The 18,733-nt window shown below is 48.0% G+C and overlaps 1 protein-coding gene and 1 long non-coding RNA gene across 2 annotated transcripts in view; one reads left to right on the forward strand and one right to left on the reverse strand.

Annotated features, from left to right (window-relative positions):
* LOC140426312 (uncharacterized) overlaps positions 1-15,728 on the reverse strand; it is a 45,463-nt gene extending 29,735 nt beyond the window's left edge. Inside the window, exon 1 of the long non-coding RNA XR_011948181.1 lies at positions 15,348-15,728. This is a non-coding gene — a long non-coding RNA (uncharacterized lncRNA). The remainder of the gene's footprint in view (positions 1-15,347) is intronic.
* A 5-nt stretch (positions 15,729-15,733) lies between these two features.
* nrd1a (nardilysin a (N-arginine dibasic convertase)) overlaps positions 15,734-18,733 on the forward strand; it is a 212,722-nt gene continuing 209,722 nt past the window's right edge. The window contains exon 1 of the mRNA XM_072510894.1: positions 15,734-16,217. Within this exon, the coding sequence (XP_072366995.1) occupies positions 16,054-16,217 (164 nt within the window). The 5' untranslated portion in view covers positions 15,734-16,053. The remainder of the gene's footprint in view (positions 16,218-18,733) is intronic.

The following is an 18,733-nucleotide window of genomic DNA, read 5'->3' on the forward strand; positions in this document are numbered from 1 at the left end:
AAAAGCGGCTTTGGAGCAGCGAAAGAAACGAGGGTGAAAAAACAAGATGGCGGAGGGCGGAGATCGAGCAGCATGGGGGCCGGAGCAGCAGGAGTTTCTCAGGCGCTGCGTGGAGGAGCTTAAGAAAGAGGTGCTGGAGCCACTGCTGATGGCGATCGAGGGGCTGAAGGAGACCCAGAAGGCCCAAGGGGTAGAGATCCGAGAGGTGCGGGAAAAAGCCACCGAGAACGAGGACGAGATCTTGGGCCTGGCGGTGAAGATGGAGGCGCACGAGGCGCTGCACAAGGGCAGAACTGGAGAACCGGTCGAGGAGGAAGAATCTTCGGATTCTGGGTCTCCCTGAAGGGGTGGAGGGGGCCGATGCCGGGGCATATGTGAGCATGATGCTCCATTCGCTGATGGGTGCGGAGGCACTTCCGAGTCCCCTGGAGCTAGATGGGGCTCATCGGGTCCTGGCGAGGAGACCCAAGGCCAACGAGCCGCCAAGGGCGGTAGTGGTGAGGTTTCATTGTTTCGTGGACAGAGAGTGTGTCCTGAGATGGGCCAAGAAGGAGCGGAGCAGTAGATGGGAGAATGTGGTGATCTGAATCTACCAGGACTGGAGCGCGGAGGTGGCAAAGAAGAGAGCTGGTTTTAATCGGGCCAAGGCGGTGCTGCATAGGAAGGGGGTGAGATTCGGAATGCTGCAGCCAGCGCGACTGTGGGTCACATTTCAGGATCGACACCACTACTTTGAAACACCTGAAGAGGCTTGGACCTTTATCCAAACTGAAAAATTGGACTCAAACTGAGAGTCTGTGGTTGTGGGGGGATGTCGGTTGTATACAGGGTCTTAATTATGTGTAAGGAATGTTCCACGGGTGGGGCGATGGATGGGGATGGGGAAGAGATTTGATGGGGAGACTGTGGGGAATGTGGGCGCCGGTGCTGGAGGGAGGGGAGGCCCGGGGATGGGGGAATTGGGATAAGGCCGCAACAGGAGCTGCGCCACAAGGGGCGGGGCTGGCTCAGGAAAGCGCGGGCTTTTTCCCGCGTTAGGGAAGGGCGGAGGGGGGGGGATGGAGGAGCGCACACCGATTGCTGGGGAGGAGGAGGAGGAGGAGGAGGGGGGATTTCCACACCCGGGGGGGGGGGGGGGTCAACGGGAAGGCGGGGGGAGCTGGGGTCAGCAGGTGTCAGCTGACTTACGGGAGTGTTATGGGGGAGCAAAAGAGCTAGACATGGATCTAGCGGGGGGAGGGGGAAGGGGGGGGGAAAATAGGGTTGCTGCTGCATTGGCCGAGGGGGAACTGAAAACAGAAGAGGTGGGCGGGACGGGGGTTCCCCGTCTGGGGGACTGGAGGGTGCGGGTTAAGAGGTTCGAGTGTTCGCGCACTTAAAGGGACTGAAGGCAGACGTGGTCATGCTTCAGGAGACACATTTGAAGGTGGCAGACCAGGTCAGGTTAAGGAAGGGATGGGTAGGACAGGTATTCCATTTGGGGCTGGATGCGAAGAATAGAGGGGTGGCAATACTGGTGGGGAAGCGGGTGTCGTTTGAGGCCAGGAACATAGTAGTGGACAATGGAGGTCGATACGTGATGGTGAGCGGTAGGCTGCAGGGGGCGTGGGTGGTATTGGTAAATGTATACGCCCCGAACTGGGACGATGCTGGATTTATGAAGCGCATGTTGGTGCGCATTCCGGACCTGGAGGTAGGAAGCTTGATAATGGGGGGGGGATTTTAACACGGTGTTGGACCCAGCATTAGATCGTTCCAGATCTAGGACCGGGAAGTGGCCGGCTGCGGCCAAGGTGCTTAGGGGGTTTATGGACCAGATGGGGGGAATGGATCCGTGGAGATTTGCCAGGCCCCTGGCCAGGGAATTTTCTTTTTTCTCCCACGTACACAAAGCCTACTCCCGGATAGATTTTTTTGTTCTGAGCAGGGAACGGAGTATTCGGCCATAGCCATCTCAGACCACGCCCCGCACTGGGTGGAACTGGAGTTGGGAGAGAGAGAGGGATCAACGCCCGTTGTGGCGTTTGGATGTGGGATTACTGGCAGATGAGGAGGTGTGCGAGAGGGTACGGGGGTGCATTGATAGGTATTTGGAGGCCAACGACAACGGGGAGGTGCAGGTGGGGGTAGTATGGGAGGCGCTGAAGGTGGTGGTCAGGGGAGAGTTAATCTCCATCAGGGCTCACAGGGAGAAGAGAGAGGGCAGGGAAAGGGAGAGGTTAGTGGGGGAGATTTTAAGGGTGGACAGGAGATATGCAGAGGCCCCTGAAGAGGGACTACTTAGGGAGAGGCGAAGTCTCCAGACGGAATTCGACCTGTTGACCACAGGGAAAGCAGAGGCACAGTGGAGGAAAGCACAGGGGGCGACGTATGAGTATGGGGAGAAGGCGAGCCGGATGCTGGCACATCAGCTCCGTAAGAGGATGGCAGCGAGGGAGATAGGTGGAGTCAAGGATGGAAGGGGAACTACGGTGCGGAGTGTGGTGAAAGTAAATGAGGCATTTAAAGCCTTCTATGAGGAGCTGTACAGATCCCAGCCCCAGCGGGGGAAGAAGGGAAGCGACAATTTTTGGATCAACTGAGGTTCCCGAGGGTGGAGGAGCGGGAGGTGGCTGGTTTGGGGGCGCCAATTGGCTTGGGGGAGCTGATTAAAGGACTGGGGAGCATGCAGGCGGGGAACGCCCCGGGTCCAAATGGGTTCCCGGTTGAGTTCTACAGGAAGTACGTAGACCTGTTAGCCCTGTTGCTGGTGAGGACTTTCAATGAGGCAAGGGAGGGGGGGACCCTGCTCCCGACAATGTCTGAGGCGATGATCTCTTTGATCCTGAAGCGGGATAAGGACCCACTGCAATATGGGTCGTATAGGCCGATTTCGCTCCTTAACGTGGATGCTAAGTTGCTGGCAAAAGTGCTGGCTACGAGGATTGAGGACTGTGTCCCGGGGCTGATTCACGAGGACCAGACGGGATTTGTAATGGGCAGGCAGCTAAACATCAATGTGCGGAGGCTCCTAAATGTGATAATGATGCCATCGGTGGAGGGAGAGGCAGAGATAGTGGCAGCTATGGACGCGGTGAAGGCCTTTGACCGACTAGAGTGGGAGTATCTCTGGGAAGTGTTGCGGAGCTTTGGGTTTGGGGAGGGGTTTATCAGTTGGGTTAAACTCCTATATAGAGCCCCGGTGGCGAGTGTGGTTACGAATCGGCGGAGGTCGGAGTATTTTCGGCTGTATCGAGGGACGAGGCAGGGGTGCCCCCTGTCCCCCCTGTTTGCATTTGCAATTGAACCTTTGGCCATGGCATTAAGGGAGTCCAGGAAATGGAGGGGGGTGGTCCGAGGGGGAGAGGAGCATCGAGTGTCGCTGTATGCAGACGGCCTGTTGCTGTATGTGGCGGATCCAGTGGAGGGGATGGTGGAGGTCATGCAGATCCTAAGGGAGTTTGGGGACTTCTCGGGCTATAAGCTCAATGTAGGGAAAAGTGAGCTCTTCGTGGTGCATCCAGGGGACCAGTGAAGAGGGATAGACGACCTACCGTTGACGAGGGCGGAAAGGAGCTTTCGGTACTTGGGGATCCAAATAGCTAGGAGTTGGGGGGCCCTGCATAAACTTAATTTGATGTGGCTGGTGGAGCAGATGGAAGAGGACTTCAAACGATGGGACATGTTGCCACTCTTGCTAGCGGGCAGAGTACAGTCGATTAAAATGATGGTCCTCCCGAGGTTTCTTTTTGTGCTCCAGTGCCTTCCAATTATGATCACCAAGGCCTTTTTTAAGAGGGTAGGCAGGAGCATTATGGGTTTGTGTGGGCAAACAAGATCCCGAGGGTAAGGAGGGGGTTTCTGGAGCGTAATAGAGATAGAGGAGGGCTGGCGTTGCCGAATCTGGGTGGCTACTATTGGGCAGCCAACATGGCGATGATCCGTAAGTGGGTGATGGCGGGAGAGGGGGCGGCATGGAAGAGAATTGAGATGGCGTCCTGCAAAGGAACGAGCCTGGGGGCGCTGGTGACGGCACCGCTGCCGCTCTCGCCGACAAGGTACACCACGAGTCCGGTGGTGGCGGCAACGCTAAAGATCTGGGGGCAGTGGAGACGACACAAGGGAGCGATGGGAGCCTTGGTGTGGTCCCCGATCAGAGATAACCATCAGTTTGTCCCAGGAAGGATGGGCGGGGGGTTTCAGAGCTGGCATCGGGCAGGGATTAGAAGAATGGGGGACCTGTTCATCGATGGGACGTTTGTGAGCTTAGGGGCGCTGGAGGAGAAGTTTGGGCTACCCCCGGGAAATGCTTTCAGGTACATGCAAGTGAGGGCGTTTGCGAGGCGGCAGGTGAGGGAATTCCCGTTGCTCCCGGCACAGGGGATTCAGGAGAGGGCAAGGTGTCGGCGATATATCAGGAGATGAAAGAGGAGGCTCTGGTAGAGGAGCTGAAGGGCAAATGGGAGGAGTTGGGGGAGGAGATTGAAGAGGGTCTGTGGGCTGATGCCCTAAGTAGGGTTAATTCCTCTTCCTCGTGTGCCAGGCTCAGCCTGATACAGTTTAAGGTTATTCACAGAGCGCATATGACAGGGGCGAGGCTGAGTAGGTTCTTTGGGGTGGAGGACAGATGTGGGAGGTGCTCAGGAAGCCCGGCGAATCACGCCCATATGTTCTGGTCGTGCCCGGCACTGGATGGATTCTGGAGGGGTGTTGCGAGGACTATGTCTAAGGTGGTGAAAGTCCAGGTTAAGCCAAGTTGGGGGCTAGCACTATTTGGAGTGGCGGACAAGCCGGGAGTGCAGGAGGCGAAAGAGGCCGGTATCCTGGCCTTTGCGTCCCTGGTAGCCCGGCGGAGGATCTTGCTATTGTGGAAAGACGCGAAGCCCCCCAGTGTGGAAGCCTGGATAAACGACAGGGCAGGGTTCATCAAGCTGGAGATAATAAAGTTTGCCTTGAGAGGGTCTGCGCAGGGGTTCTTCAGGAGGTGGCAACCGTTCCGAGACTATCTCGCGGAGCGCTAGATGGAGTTCGGTCAGCAGCAGCAGCAACCCAGGGAGGGGGGGGGGGGGAGGGGGGGGGCATTTCTTTCGGGGGTGGGGGGGGGGGGGTAGAAGGGTGGGCAGGGAAAGGGGTTTTTCCTAGGGGCACTTGAGAAAGGAAAAACATAAACATATGGGAAAGTCAATATGTGCGGGAGGAACCCATTGTACAAAGTTCTGTATTATGTTGGATTGATATGTTTATGTCTTGCTGTGTAACTTTTCTTTTCTTTTTTGTTACGGGGGGGGGGGGGGGGGGGCGGTGGTTTGAATGGTTGAAAATTGTTGTTGAAAAATTCTGAATAAACATATTTTAAAAAAAAGAAAATATTCGCTTTCATGTTGTAAGGGAAATGATGACAGACGAAAGGGATTTGAAGGAAATTTGTCAGAAAGATATTCTCTCATGTACACCAGGGGCTGGCAGACATACATGGTTCAGGACAATGTTAGAAATTAATGTGAGGAAGTCAGGAATAAAATCAGGATCAATTGAACCTTTTAAATTAATGAAGTAAGGGAATCAGTTGGTGGTACATGATATTATAATTTACTATTCCAATGAGAAACGGAAAGCAATTTGGATGACGGAAAAATGGGACACTGGACAGCCAGTGATGGACAAAAGACCCTTTTGGTTACTGATGGGCTGAGTTGTTTGCTGTTTTTAAGGGACATGAGGAAGCTTCTACGATGCTGCTACCCCAAGGAAATAAAATGATTTGGAGGTAGTGGAACACACGGATATAGCTATTGTGTTACCTTCCTGAGCGGCTGCAGTTATGGTTCACGGTAATTGGACTTGAGGAAAGAACGAAAAACTACTCTTATCGACACTGGTCTGTGATATGGATACATTTATGAATTGATTTCGGTGCACAATTTAAAATCACAACATGTACATACAAATGAGAAAGATCGGGGATAAATGTTGTCAGTATAATTAGATGGGAGATAATGGACCAAATGATATAGTTATGTTTCAAATGTCAAGACGGGTTGTAATTGAAAATATGGAAAGATGTGTCATTTGAAACATGGAAGTCTGGCAATATCTGGTCTGAGAGAAACATGAGGATACAGGGAAAGATCCCACAAAGAGCTGCAAAGAGCAGGATTGTAAAATGCAGATAGCCTTGGTCAAGCAAGCTTAGCAAACAAAACAAAACAGGATTTTTGTATGAAGCTAAAAACAATGGCTCACACCTTCATTGAAACTAACCATTTTAGTAAGCACCTGGAAAAGCATGGATGAGGGTTTCACTTGAGTTAGGTGATAAATGTAAACCTTTCAAGTTATAACCACGTGGATTTTTAGCATTGCACTAAAAGCAATGATTCACACCTTCATTGAAGTAAAATCAGCAGATAGAAGAGAATGACTAGAGAGGCAAATATATAGGTGTGAAATTCTGCTAACACCAAGTAAATCATAGAATTTACAGTGCAGAAGGAGGCCATTCGGCCCATCGAGTCTGCACTGGCTCATGGAAAGAGCACCCTACCCAAGGTCAACACCTCTACCCTATCCCCATAACCCAGTAACCCCACCGAACACTAAGGGCAATTTTGGACACTAAGGGCAATTTATCATGGCCAATCCACCTAACCTGCACATCTTTGGACTGTGCGAGGAAACCGGAGCACCCGGAGGAAACCCACGCACACACGGGGAGGATGTGCAGACTCCGCACAGACAGTGACCCAAGCCGGAATTAAAGAAAACTGGAGACTATCAGTCTACGAGAAACATAATTTCAAGCAAAAATGAATCAAAATTATGAGCTGAGGACACAATTGGAAAATAAGACTATAGAAATGACAGGAACCAAAATTCACACCCCTATTGAAACCAAAGCATTTTTGAATATCACAAAGGAACTTTGACATCACAAAGAAACAATGTAATCAAAGACCTGAGAGGAGAGGTCATGTCAAAATGAATACTTAGTCGTGTTAGAAAAATTTAGATTAAATGTACCTTTTATAATCCAAGTGAAATAAAAGTTACTTTACAATAAAGCCATAAAAACTTAATAACTGTTAGAAAGAGAATATAAACCCAGAGACCAGAGCAGCAACTACCAGAACTCAGAATCAGAGAGGCAGAGAAGCAGAAAAGGAACAAGAGAAGCAAGCAGAGTCAGCTTACAGTCAGCTCGGTCATGGGAAAGGGACAGAGCCAATTAGCCGAGCTAAAACAGCTAATATATCTAAGGAAGACCAGAGTTTAAAGAGGAGGCAAAGTCAGCTCAGAGATAGTCAGCAGAATCAGCTCTCACAGCTCAGTACATGGGGAAGCTAGGACATAGCAACCGAGCTCACCAGCGAATACATCTAAAGAAGACCAGACTTTAAAGAAGATTGATTGTCAAGTTGGGCCTGAAGGTCCCTTCAACCAACCAGAAGGATCCAGAAGCAAGATCTTTTTACTTTTCTGTAAAGACAATGATTGCAGCTTTTAAAAGAAAAAATATAATAATAAAATAACTTAAATGTTTTAACCTGAAATAGTGGTTATTCCAAAGTCTACTTTACTTACTTAGCAATGCGGGGCCCAGGATCGATGCTACTAAGTGGTAAGTAGGTGAAATCTTCTGCGAAGGTATGGGTTATACCGGGGGATAACTTGAAAACACAGTTTGACCTGAATAGCACCCACCAAAGCCTGCATAGGAGTCGGGGAGTGAGAATCCCTGTTCACCATTTAGAATGTCGGCCCTTTTTGGTATGGGGGGAATTCTAAGAATAGTGGTGAGTTTTCAACAACAACTCATTCTCGCCCAAGTCATATGCACCCTGTGCACCACCTTAAACTGTATCAGGCTCATCCTTGCACAAGAGCATGTCCCATTTACCCTTCACAGTGCCTCACTCCATACTCCCCAATTGATCTCCCCTCCCAACTCCGCATCCCATTTCTCCTTGATCTCCGTGATTGCTGTTATCGTGGGGGGCGCAGTGGTTGCTGAGTGACTGCTTGCTAAGCAGAGTACATTTTTTAAAAACTTACTGTTGGTGGTTTCCAGCTGAATCTGGTCGGAGTGAGGACAGAGTGACTGCTGGGTAAGTAGTTAAGATTTAAATTGTTTGCGCGGGCCCATAACAGCTGATTGCTGTTATCGTGCGGGGCTCAGTGGTTGCTGAGTTAGTGCTTGCTAAGGGGAGTAAATTTTTAAAAAACTTACTGTTGCAGTTCCCAGCTGAATCCGGTCGGAGTGAGGACAGAGTGACTGCTGGGTAAGTAGTTAAGATTTAAATTGTTTGCGCGGGCCCATAACAGCTGATTGCTGTTATCGTGCGGGACTCAGTGGTTGCTGAGTTAGTGCTTGCTAAGGGGAGTAAATTTTTAAAAAACTTACTGTTGCAGTTTCCAGCTGAATCCGGCCGGAGTGAGGACAGAGTGACTGCTGGGTAAGTAATTAAGATTTAAATTGTTTGTGTGGGCCCATAACAGCTAATTGCTGTTATTGTGTGGGGCGCAGTGGTTGCTGGTTAAGTGTTTTATTTTTACCTGTATTTAAGTTGGGCGGTTCCTAAACCCGGGATACTACACTTGTAGTGTCCCCCACCCTTCCACCTCCTCTAACCTAAGGGGTTGAGTGAATATCAGGTAAGCTCTTTCTTTCTTTTTCTTGTTTTTATCCACAGGTTTTCCAGGGGGAGGGCAGTGCAATGTTCCTCCTGCAGAATGTTTGAGGTGAGAGACGCCGTCAGTGTCCCTGCTGATTTCACATGTGGGAAGTGCACCCATCTCCAGCTCCTCAGAAACCGCATTAGGGAACTGGAGCTGGAGCTGGATGAACTTTGGATCATTCGGGAGGCATAGGTGGTCATAGATAGTAGCTTCAGGGATGTGGTACTCCGAAGAATCAAGATAGATGGGTGATGGTGAGAGGGGCTGGGAGGAAGCAGTCAGTGCAGGGATCCTCTGTGGTCGTTCCCCTCAGTAACAAGTATACCACTTTGGATACTGTTGAGGGGGACGACCTACCAGGGGTAAGCCATGGTTAACGGATCTCCAGCACTGAGTCTGTCCCTGCGGCTCAGAAGGGAAGGAGGGAGAGCAGGAGAGCAATAGTTATTGGGGACTCGAAAGTTAGAGGGACAGATAGACGGTTCTGTGGCAACGAAAGAGACTCGTGGATGGTATGTTGCCTCCCGGGTGCCAGGGTCTGTGACGTCTCGGACCTTGTTTTCAAAATCCTTAAGGGGGAGAGGGAACAGTCACAAGTCGTGGTACACGCCGGTACCAACGACATAGGTAAGAGAAGGGACAGGGATTTTAAACAGGAATTTAGGGAGCTAGGGTGGAAGCTGAGAGCCAGGACAAACCATGTTGTCATCTCTGGTTTATTGCTGGTGCCACGTGCTAGCGAGTTGAAGAACAGGGAGAGAGTGCAGATAAACATGTGGCTGCAGGGATGGTGTAGGAGTGAGGGTTTCAGTTACGTGGATAATTGGAGCACATTCTGGGGAAGGTGGGACCTGTACAGACAGGACGGTTTGCACCTGAACCAGAGGGGCACCAATATCCTGGCAGGGAAATTTGCTACCGCTCTTCGGGGGGGTTTAAACTAATTTGTCAGGGGGATGGGAAAACGAGTTGTAGTCCAGAAGCCAGTGTTGGGAGTAGTGAGGTACTGAGGAGGGTATCAATGTCGCAGGCGTGAACTTGGAGCGTGGATTGGTACCTGGGAATATGATATTGTGGGCATTACGGAGAAATGGTTAGAACAGGGACAGGAATGGTTGTTGGGAGTTCCGGGGTATAGATGTTTCAGTAAGAGCAGGGAAGATGGTAAAAGAGGTGGAGGAGTAGCATTGTTAATCAAGGATAGTTTAACGGCTGCAGAAAGGCAGTTCGAGCGGGATCTACCTACTGAGGTAATATGGCCTGAGGTTAGAAATAGGAAAGGAGCGGTCATGTTGTTAGGAATTTTCTTTTGGCCCCCAAATAGTAATAGAAATGTGGAGGAAGAAATTGCAAAACAGATTATGGATGGGTGTGGAGGTCACAGGGTAGTTGTCATGGGTGACTTTAACTTTCCAAATATTGATTGGAACCTCTATAGGTCGAACAGTTCGGATGGGGCAGTTTTTGTACAGTGTGTGCAGGAGAGTTTCCTGACCCAATATGTGGATAGGCCGACAAGAGGTGGGGCCACAATGGATTTAGTACTGGGTAATGAACCGGGCCAAGTGTTAGATTTGTATGTGGGAGAACACTTTGGAGATAGTGACCACAATTCGGTGTCTTTCACTATTGCAATGAAGAGGGATAGGGTCATACGGCAGGGCAAGGTTTATAATTTGGGGAGGGGTAATTATGATGCGATGAGGCAAGAATTAGGGAGCATAAAATGGGAACAGAAACTGTCAGGGAAAGGCACAAATGAAAAGTGGAGCTTGTTGAAGGAACAAATACTGCGTGAATGGCCGTGTGAGGGAACCATGGTTCACAAAAGAGGTTGAATGTCTTGTCAAGAGGAAAAAGGAAGAGTATGTAAGGATGAGAAAACAAGGTTCAGTTGGGTCGCTTGAGGGTTACAAGGTAGCAAGGAATGAGCTAAAAAAAAGGGCTTAGGAGAGCAAGGAGGGGGCATGAGAAGTCATTGGCGGGTCGGATCAAGGAAAACCCCAAGGCTTTTTAGTCTTATGTGAGAAATAAAAGAATAACCAGGGTGAGGTTAGGGCCGGTCAAGGACAGCAATGGGAACTTGTGCATGGGTCAGAAGAGATAGGAGAGGCGTTGAATTAATACTTTTCTTCAGTGTTCACCAAGGAGAGGGGCCCTATTTTTGAGGATGAGAGTGTGATACAGGCAGGTAGGCTGGAGGAGGTAGATGTTGTGAGGAAGGATGTATTAGCAATTTTGATAAACCTTAGGGTCGACAAGTCCCCTGGGCCAGATGGGATATATCCTAGGATTCTTTGGGAAGCAAGGGATGAGATTGCAGAGCCTTTGGCTTTGATCTTTGGGTCCTCATTGTCCACGGGGATAGTGCTAGAGGACTGGAGAGTGGCGAATGTTGTTCCTCTGTTCAGGAAAGGGAATAGGAATGACCCTGGTAATTATAGGCCGGTTAGTCTTACTTCGGTGGTTGGTAAGTTAATGGAAAAGGTCCTGAAGGATAGGATTTACGATCATTTGGAAAGATGCAGCTTAATCTGGGATAGTCAACACGGATTTGTGAAGGGTAAGTCTTGCCTCACAGATTTGATTGAATTCTTTGAGGCGGTTACTAGGTGTGTAGATGAAGGTAGAGCAGTTGATGTCGATTTTAGTAAGGCGTTTGATAAGGTTCCCCATGGTCAGCTCATGAAGAAAGTAAGGAGGTGTGGGATAGAGGGAGATTTGGCCAATTGGATAAGTAACTGGCTATCACATAGAAGACAGAGTGGTGGTGGATGGAAAATGTTCAGGCTGGAGACCAGTTACCAGCGGGTGTACCACAGGGATCAGTGCTGGGTCCTCTGTTATTTGTGATTTTTATCAATGACTTGGAGGAGGGGGCTGAAGGGTGGGTCAGTAAATTTGCTGATGACACCAAGATTGGAGGAGTAGTGGATGAGGTGGAGGGCTGTTGTAGGCTGCAAAGAGACATTGATAGGATGCAGAGCTGGGCCGAAAAATGGCAGATGGAGTTTAACTCTGATAAGTGCGAGGTGATTCATTTTGGTAGGAAAAATTTGAATGTGGTTTACAGGGTCAATGGCAGGGTTCTGAGGAATGTGAAGGAACAGAGAGATCTTGGGGTTCATGACCATAGATCTCTGAATGTTGCCACTCAAGTGGACAGAGCCGTGAAGAAGGCCTATAGTGTGTTAGCGTTTATTAACAGGGGGCTTGAGTTTAAGAGCTGTGGGGTTATGCTGCAACTGTACATGACCCTGGTGAGACCACATTTGGAGTATTGTGTACAGTTCTGGTCACCGCACTACAGGAAGGATGTGGAAGCATTGGAAAGGGTGCAAAGGAGATTAACCAGGATGCTGCCTGGTTTGGAAGATAGGTCTTATGAGGAAAGGTTGAGGGAGCTAGGGCTTTTCTCTTTGGAGCGGAGGAGGGTGAGAGGCGACTTAATAGAGGTTTATAAGATGATGAGGGGGATAGAGTGGATGTTCAGACACTATTTCCTCGGGTGGATGTAGCTGTTACAAGAGGGCATAACTACAAGGTTCAGGGTGGGAGATATAGGAGGGATGTCCGAGGTAGGTTCTTTACTCAGAGAGTGGTTAGGGTGTGGAATGGACTGCCTGCTGTGATAGTGGAGTCAGACACTTTCAAGCGGTTATTGGATAGGCACATGGAGCACTCCAGAATGTCAGGGAGTGGGATATAGATAAACTTGATCTTGGTTTCGAACAAGACTCGGCACAACATCAAGGGCCAAAGGGCCTGTTCTGTGCAGTACTGTTCTATGTTCACCACCCGCTCACCTCCCTGCTCCCCCAGCCACTTATATATATATCCCCAATTTTTCCTCCCATTCCACATCCGGAAGCAGCAGTCGCTCCAGCAGGGTGAATCCCGGCAATCCCCTCCAGACCTTTCGTGCAAAGTCCCTAACCTGCAGATACCTGAACTCACTACCCCGCGACAGCTCTACCCTCTCCCTTAGCTTGCTGTAATCAATTTAAATTACTTTTTTGCATGGCACAAAAGTAAATAATCAGGAAAGAAATCATATAATTGAATTTATCATGAAATTTAAAGTTAATGTGTAACTTTCAGGAACACATATTGAGAATGATACATTGAAAATAAAATGATAAAATAAAGGAAAAATCTATTATCACAAGTACACACGGACGTTGAGGTATAATGGCTGTGTACATTTGAAGACACATTTTAGTGTTTGGTAACTGTTCCATTAATGATCATGATACTCCAAGATATTTCTATATTTGCAACATTGCTAGTCTATGGACATCTGATGCATTGGGGAAACCCAAGTATTGTTTTATGTCCACTGGTACACCTATCTTGTGCTTTGTTGCTGTAAGTTGACACTGAAATGGGAGAGCAAAAATAAAGAGAAACACACAATGATAGGAAGCTTAGGAAGCAAAAAGACAAAAAGGAATATTGGCAGACAGACAAGGAGTCAAGAAATTGAATGGCCACACTAAAACTGAAATATAATACACTGTAGGAATGGATATTATGGAAGACAAGAAGAATGACTCATATTGATATTAGCAGAAAATAGATTATTCATGAAAGTACTACTAAGATTGTAGTTTTGTGGGAATAAAACAAGGGAAAAAAATTTATTTGGTAAGGGAAACATTCCAGCCCAGTCCAGAAAACATAGGTGCAGGTTAGGGGTTGTTAGAACATAAGAACTAGGAGCAGGAGTAGGCCATCTGGCCCCTCGAGCCTGCTCCACCATTCAATGAGATCATGGCTGATCTTTTGTGGACTCAGCTCCACTTTCCGGCCCGAACACCATAACCCTTAATCCCTTTATTCTTCAAAAAACTATCTATCTTTATCTTAAAAACATTTAATAAAGGAGCCTCTACTGCTTCACTGGGCAAGGAATTCCATAGATTCGCAACCCTTTGGGTGAAGAGGTTCCTCCTAAACTCAGTCCTAAATCTACTTCCCCTTATTTTGAGGCTATGCCCCCTAGTTCTGCTTTCACCCGCCAGTGGAAACAACCTGCCCACATCTATCCTATTCCCTTCATAATTTTATATGTTTCTATAAGATCCCCCCTCATCCTTCTAAATTCCAACGAGTACAGTCCCAGTCTACTCAACCTCTCCTCGTAATTCAACCCCTTCAGCTCTGGGATTAACCTAGTGAATCTCCTCTGCACACCCTCCAGTGCCAGTACGTCCTTTCTCAAGTAAGGAGACCAAAACTGAACACAATACTCCATGTGTGGCCTCACTAACACCTTATACAATTGCAGCAGAACCTCCCTAGTCTTAAACTCCATCCCTCTAGCAATGAAGGACAAAATTCCATTTGCCTTCTTAATCACCTGTTGCACCTGAAACCCAACTTTCTGCGACTCATGCACTAGCACACCCAGGTCTCTTTGCACAGCAGCATGTTTTAATATTTTATCATTTAAATAATAATCCCATTTGCTGTTATTCCTACCAAAATGGATAACCTCACATTTGTCAACATTGTATTCCATCTGCCATTTCACTTAGCCTATCCAAATCCCTCTGCAGACTTCCAGTATCCTCTGCACGTTTTGCTTTACCACTTATCTTAGTGTCGTCTGCAAACTTGGACACATTGCCCTTGGTCCCCAACTCCAAATCATCTATGTAAATTGTGAACAGTTGTGGGCCCAACACTGATCCCTGAGGGACACCACTAGCTACTGATTGCCAACCAGAGAAACACCCATTAATCCCCACTCTTTGCTTTCTATTAATTAACCAATCCTCTATCCATGCTACTACTTTCCCCTTAATGCCATGCATCTTTATCTTATGCAACAACCTTTTGTGTGGCACCATGTCAAAGGCTTTCTGGAAATCCAGATATACCACATCCATTGGCTCCCCGTTATCTACCGTTAGTAGCATAGTGGTAATTTTGCTGGCCTAGTAATCCAGAGGGGACATGGGTCCAAACCCCAAGAATTCAGTTACTAAATCTGGAATAATACGCTGGTCTCAGAAATGGTAACCATGACAACTATCATTGATTGTTGCAAAAAAACATTAGGTTCACTAATGTTCCTTTGGGAAGAAAATCTGCCATCTTATCCAGTTTGATCTAGATGTTACTACAGATTCACAGTAATGTGATTGACTGCCCTGTGGAATGGCCTGGCAAGCCACTCAGTTCAAGTACAATTTGGGATGTGGACATCACTGGCAAGGCCAACATTTATTGCCCATCCCAAATTGTGGGAATGAAGAAACAAAAAAGCTCATCAAGTCAAGCGTTAGGAATCCTCAAGTGTGCACAAAAATGCTACTGGAGTCCAATTGGCTTAGGTGGCAGTAACATTTATCAGTAAATTTTCCACCAATTGGGTAGTTTTCCCTTCACATTAGGTTAGGCCAAATTGATTGCAGGGTTGTTTGATTTGTGACCTTTTTCCTTTGTACAATCTTTACCACGAAGAACAATAGCAATATCACAGGAACACCGTAACTTTTAAATTTCCATGTAAGTTGCATGTCATCGTTCTAGTTGCTTCATTATTATCTTTGAATAGTGAGAGTGCCATTACCAGAAGGCCTGGCACTACTTTCCCTAAGCGAGTGGGGATAAGCAAGAAATATGATGTTGCCAGAATCGCCTAGAACTTGAGCACGAATCGAAAAAAAGTCCAATGTCATTACCTATAATAACATGCATCTGTTTTCAGAAAGATGTAAATCTTACACCGGCCAGCGTTCATCGTACTCTAGACGTCTAAATGCCAACAAGGCATACTGAGCAAAGTAGTTGGAGGGTTTTAGTCAAGAGATGGGCTAACCATGTGGCCCTCTGCAGGAGACCCACTATGGGTTAGAATTCTCCACCCTGGAAATGAGGTGCTGCTCGTTCCTCCGCCTCCTGACAGCCTCTCAACCGAACATGCTGGTCGCGGCCCGGGTGATTGACAGACGGCGGAACGGGACAGAATGGTCGCTTTATACAAAAGCGCCAATCAGCGTGAAGAGGGCGGGACCGCCCCGGCGGTTTGGTGGAAGCTTGCTGACGGTTTGCCGAATTCCCCCCCCCCCCCCCCTCCGCAGGCGGTCGAGTGGTCCGCGGCCTAGTGCTCCAACTCCCACCCCAATCCCCGGGCCGCCGCAATCTCTCCACGCGTCAGCCCGCTGACTGGCCGGCGAGACAGGACAAGGACCTTGTTTGTTTATTTATTCATTCATTCACATTACGACGGAGCCTGATTACGTTTTATAAACGGTCTTGCCGCAGCACTGCAAAGTTCAAGCCGGTTGGACGGTGGTGGTCGAGGCCTTCCTGAGCCGCCGGTGCTGCTGGCATCTTGTCTGCCGCGCTGTCCGCGTTAGCCGGATCGGCCGCTCGCTGCCTCTCGCCATGCCAGTGAGGAACAAGTCTAAATCGTCGAGCAGGGACACGGCTCCGAATGTGGATAACTACCCGGTGGCAGACGCCCGGGAGCAGGAGTTGGAATTTAAACCCGAAGAGAACCGGAGCGACCCCGACATTGTCAAGTCCCCCAGTGACCACAAAGAGTACAGGTAAAGTCAACCTGGCGAACCCCCTCCCCTGCAGCTAGGGGTTCATTGCTTCTCCCGTGAAGCTGCTCCCTGGGAAACGTTTTATTATTTTGCAGTAACGAAAATGTGTTTGTTTTCAGGTGGGGTAGATTGCATTTGGTCGCAGCTCCAAGCAGTAAGTCACAGGGGGTGTAGTGACTGTTGCACGGGCAGACGTAGCAGTGTATATAAAACAGGATTCCCACAAACGGCAATCGGAACCTTTCAGCTGGGGTAGAAAATTGGTTACTTTTCACTCGCAAAAAGGAAACAACAGTAATACTGTAAAAGTAAATAGTTGACACCTTTTTGTTCCGGAATGTGGAACGTTTTCGAGGGACCTAAATGATACAAATTATTTATTAGCTTCTTCGAAGATACTTTGTGTGAAGAAATTACTTGTGGAGATTAGAATGTTTCTAACATTGCCATTATTTTTTGAAAATACCGATATGTTGCTTGTATCGATTTCTTGCGTTCAGTTGTCACTCAATTTATGATATGCAGTGATGGATGTTGAGCTGGGATACGATTTGCGCATCGCCCAGATTAGAGTACACTCTGATAAATCGACACTCATTTAATGTACTTAAACTACGGGTTAAGCAGAAAGAAAAAGGATTTTTTTATTAATTAGTTCAAACATGAATTAAATTGAAACATTCATTTCAGAGTCGTTGCCTATGATGTCAGAATGGAATATATATGCCCCATTATTTTGGCAGCACAAGTGGCTTCACAGCGCCAGGGTCCCAGGTTCGATTCCATGCTGGGTCACTGTCTGGGAGTCGGCACGTTCTCCCCGTGTCTGCGTGGGTTTCCTCTGGGTGCTCCGGTTTCCTCCCACAGTCCAAAGACGTGCAGGTTAGGTGGGTTGGCCATGATAAATTGCCCTTAGTGACCAAGGTTAGAAGGGGTTATTGGGTTACAGGGATATGCTGGAAGAAGGAACCTAACCATCCAGCCGGGGTGGGGGTGCAGACTCGATGGGCCGAATTGCCTCCTCTGCACTGTATGTTCTATGTTCGATTATCACCTATTTTGTGCCAACCTCGGCTCAGAAGGTTTTGGGTTCAATTCTTGGTGAGCACTTATTGTAAACTGGCAGTTCAGTACAGTACTGAAAGAGTGTTGTCATCGTCAGAGGTGCCACCTTCCAAATTAGATATTAAACCATGGGTGCACGGTAGTACTGTTGCTTCACAGCGCCAGGGACCCAGATGTGATTCCCGGCTTGGGTTAATGTCTGTGCGGAGTCTGCTCGTTCTCCCTGTGTCTGTGTGGATTTTCTCCGGGTGCTCCGGTTTCCTCCCGAAAGACGTGTTGTTATTCCCTGGTATATGTTCCAACATTATTTGATCGCTAGTATAGTGGGTTATGTTAACTGGATTTGTAATTAGAGGAGCTGGATGAAAAGAAAATGGGGATTCAAATTCCACCATGGCAGTTTAAGAATTGTAACTTGGTTTAACATTTTAGAAAACTGGTACGAGTAAAAGTAACCTTTTAAAACTGTAGGATTGCCAACACAATTGACTTGCTTTATTTGGGTAAAGAAATATGCTGTTCTTGTATGTAATTGTTAAAGCTCAGGGCGGCACGGTGGCGCAGTAGTTAGCACTGCTACCTACGGCGCTGAGGACCTGGGTTTGATCCCGGCATCGGGTCACACTCTGTGTGGAGCTTGCACATTCTCCCCGTGTCTGGTGGGTCTCACTCGCACAACCCAAAGATGTGCAGGTTAGGTGGATTGGCCGTGTTGAATTTCCCCTTAATTGGGAAAAAAAAATAATTGGGTACTCTACGCTTATTTTTAAAAAGTAATTCTTAAAGCTCCCTGAAGTAACTTAGGCATATTGTTACCATGCAGTTATTCTTGGTGAATATAAAAATTCATAAAACTGTAAGACATCAGAGCAGAATTAGGTCATTCGGCCCATTGAGTCTGCTCTGCCATTCTATTAAGGCTGAGGAGTTTCTCATCCCCATTCTCCTGCCTTCTCCCCATAACCCCTGATATCCTTATTAATCAAGAACCTATCTATTTCTGTCTTAAAGACACTCAGTGATTTGGCCTCCACAGCCTTCTGCGGTAATGAGTTCCACAGATTCACCACCCTCTGGCTGAAGAGATTCCTCCTCATCTCTGTTTTAAAGAATCATCTCTTCAGTCTGAGGCTGTGCTCTCGGGTTCTAGTTTCTCTCACTATTGGAAATATCCTCTCCACGTCCACTCTATCTAGGCCTCTCAGTATTCTGTAAGTTTCAATAAGAGCCCCCCCCCCCCCATATCCTCCTAAACTCCCAAGATACTGTTACAATGCAGTTTTTCGCTTTAGTATGTAAAGTACATGCAAAGTGTGATAGATCAATATTCTTGAGAATAACTCTGTGCGAGTATGGCAGCTCTGTTTTGTTGCCATTTTACTTGACAGGGATGCAATAGACTGATCCAGGTCTGGCCGAATCTGTGGAGTTCACATTAACTCTGTTTCCCT

This window comes from Scyliorhinus torazame, chromosome 7 (genome assembly GCF_047496885.1).
Source record: "Scyliorhinus torazame isolate Kashiwa2021f chromosome 7, sScyTor2.1, whole genome shotgun sequence".
NCBI lineage: Eukaryota > Metazoa > Chordata > Chondrichthyes > Carcharhiniformes > Scyliorhinidae > Scyliorhinus > Scyliorhinus torazame.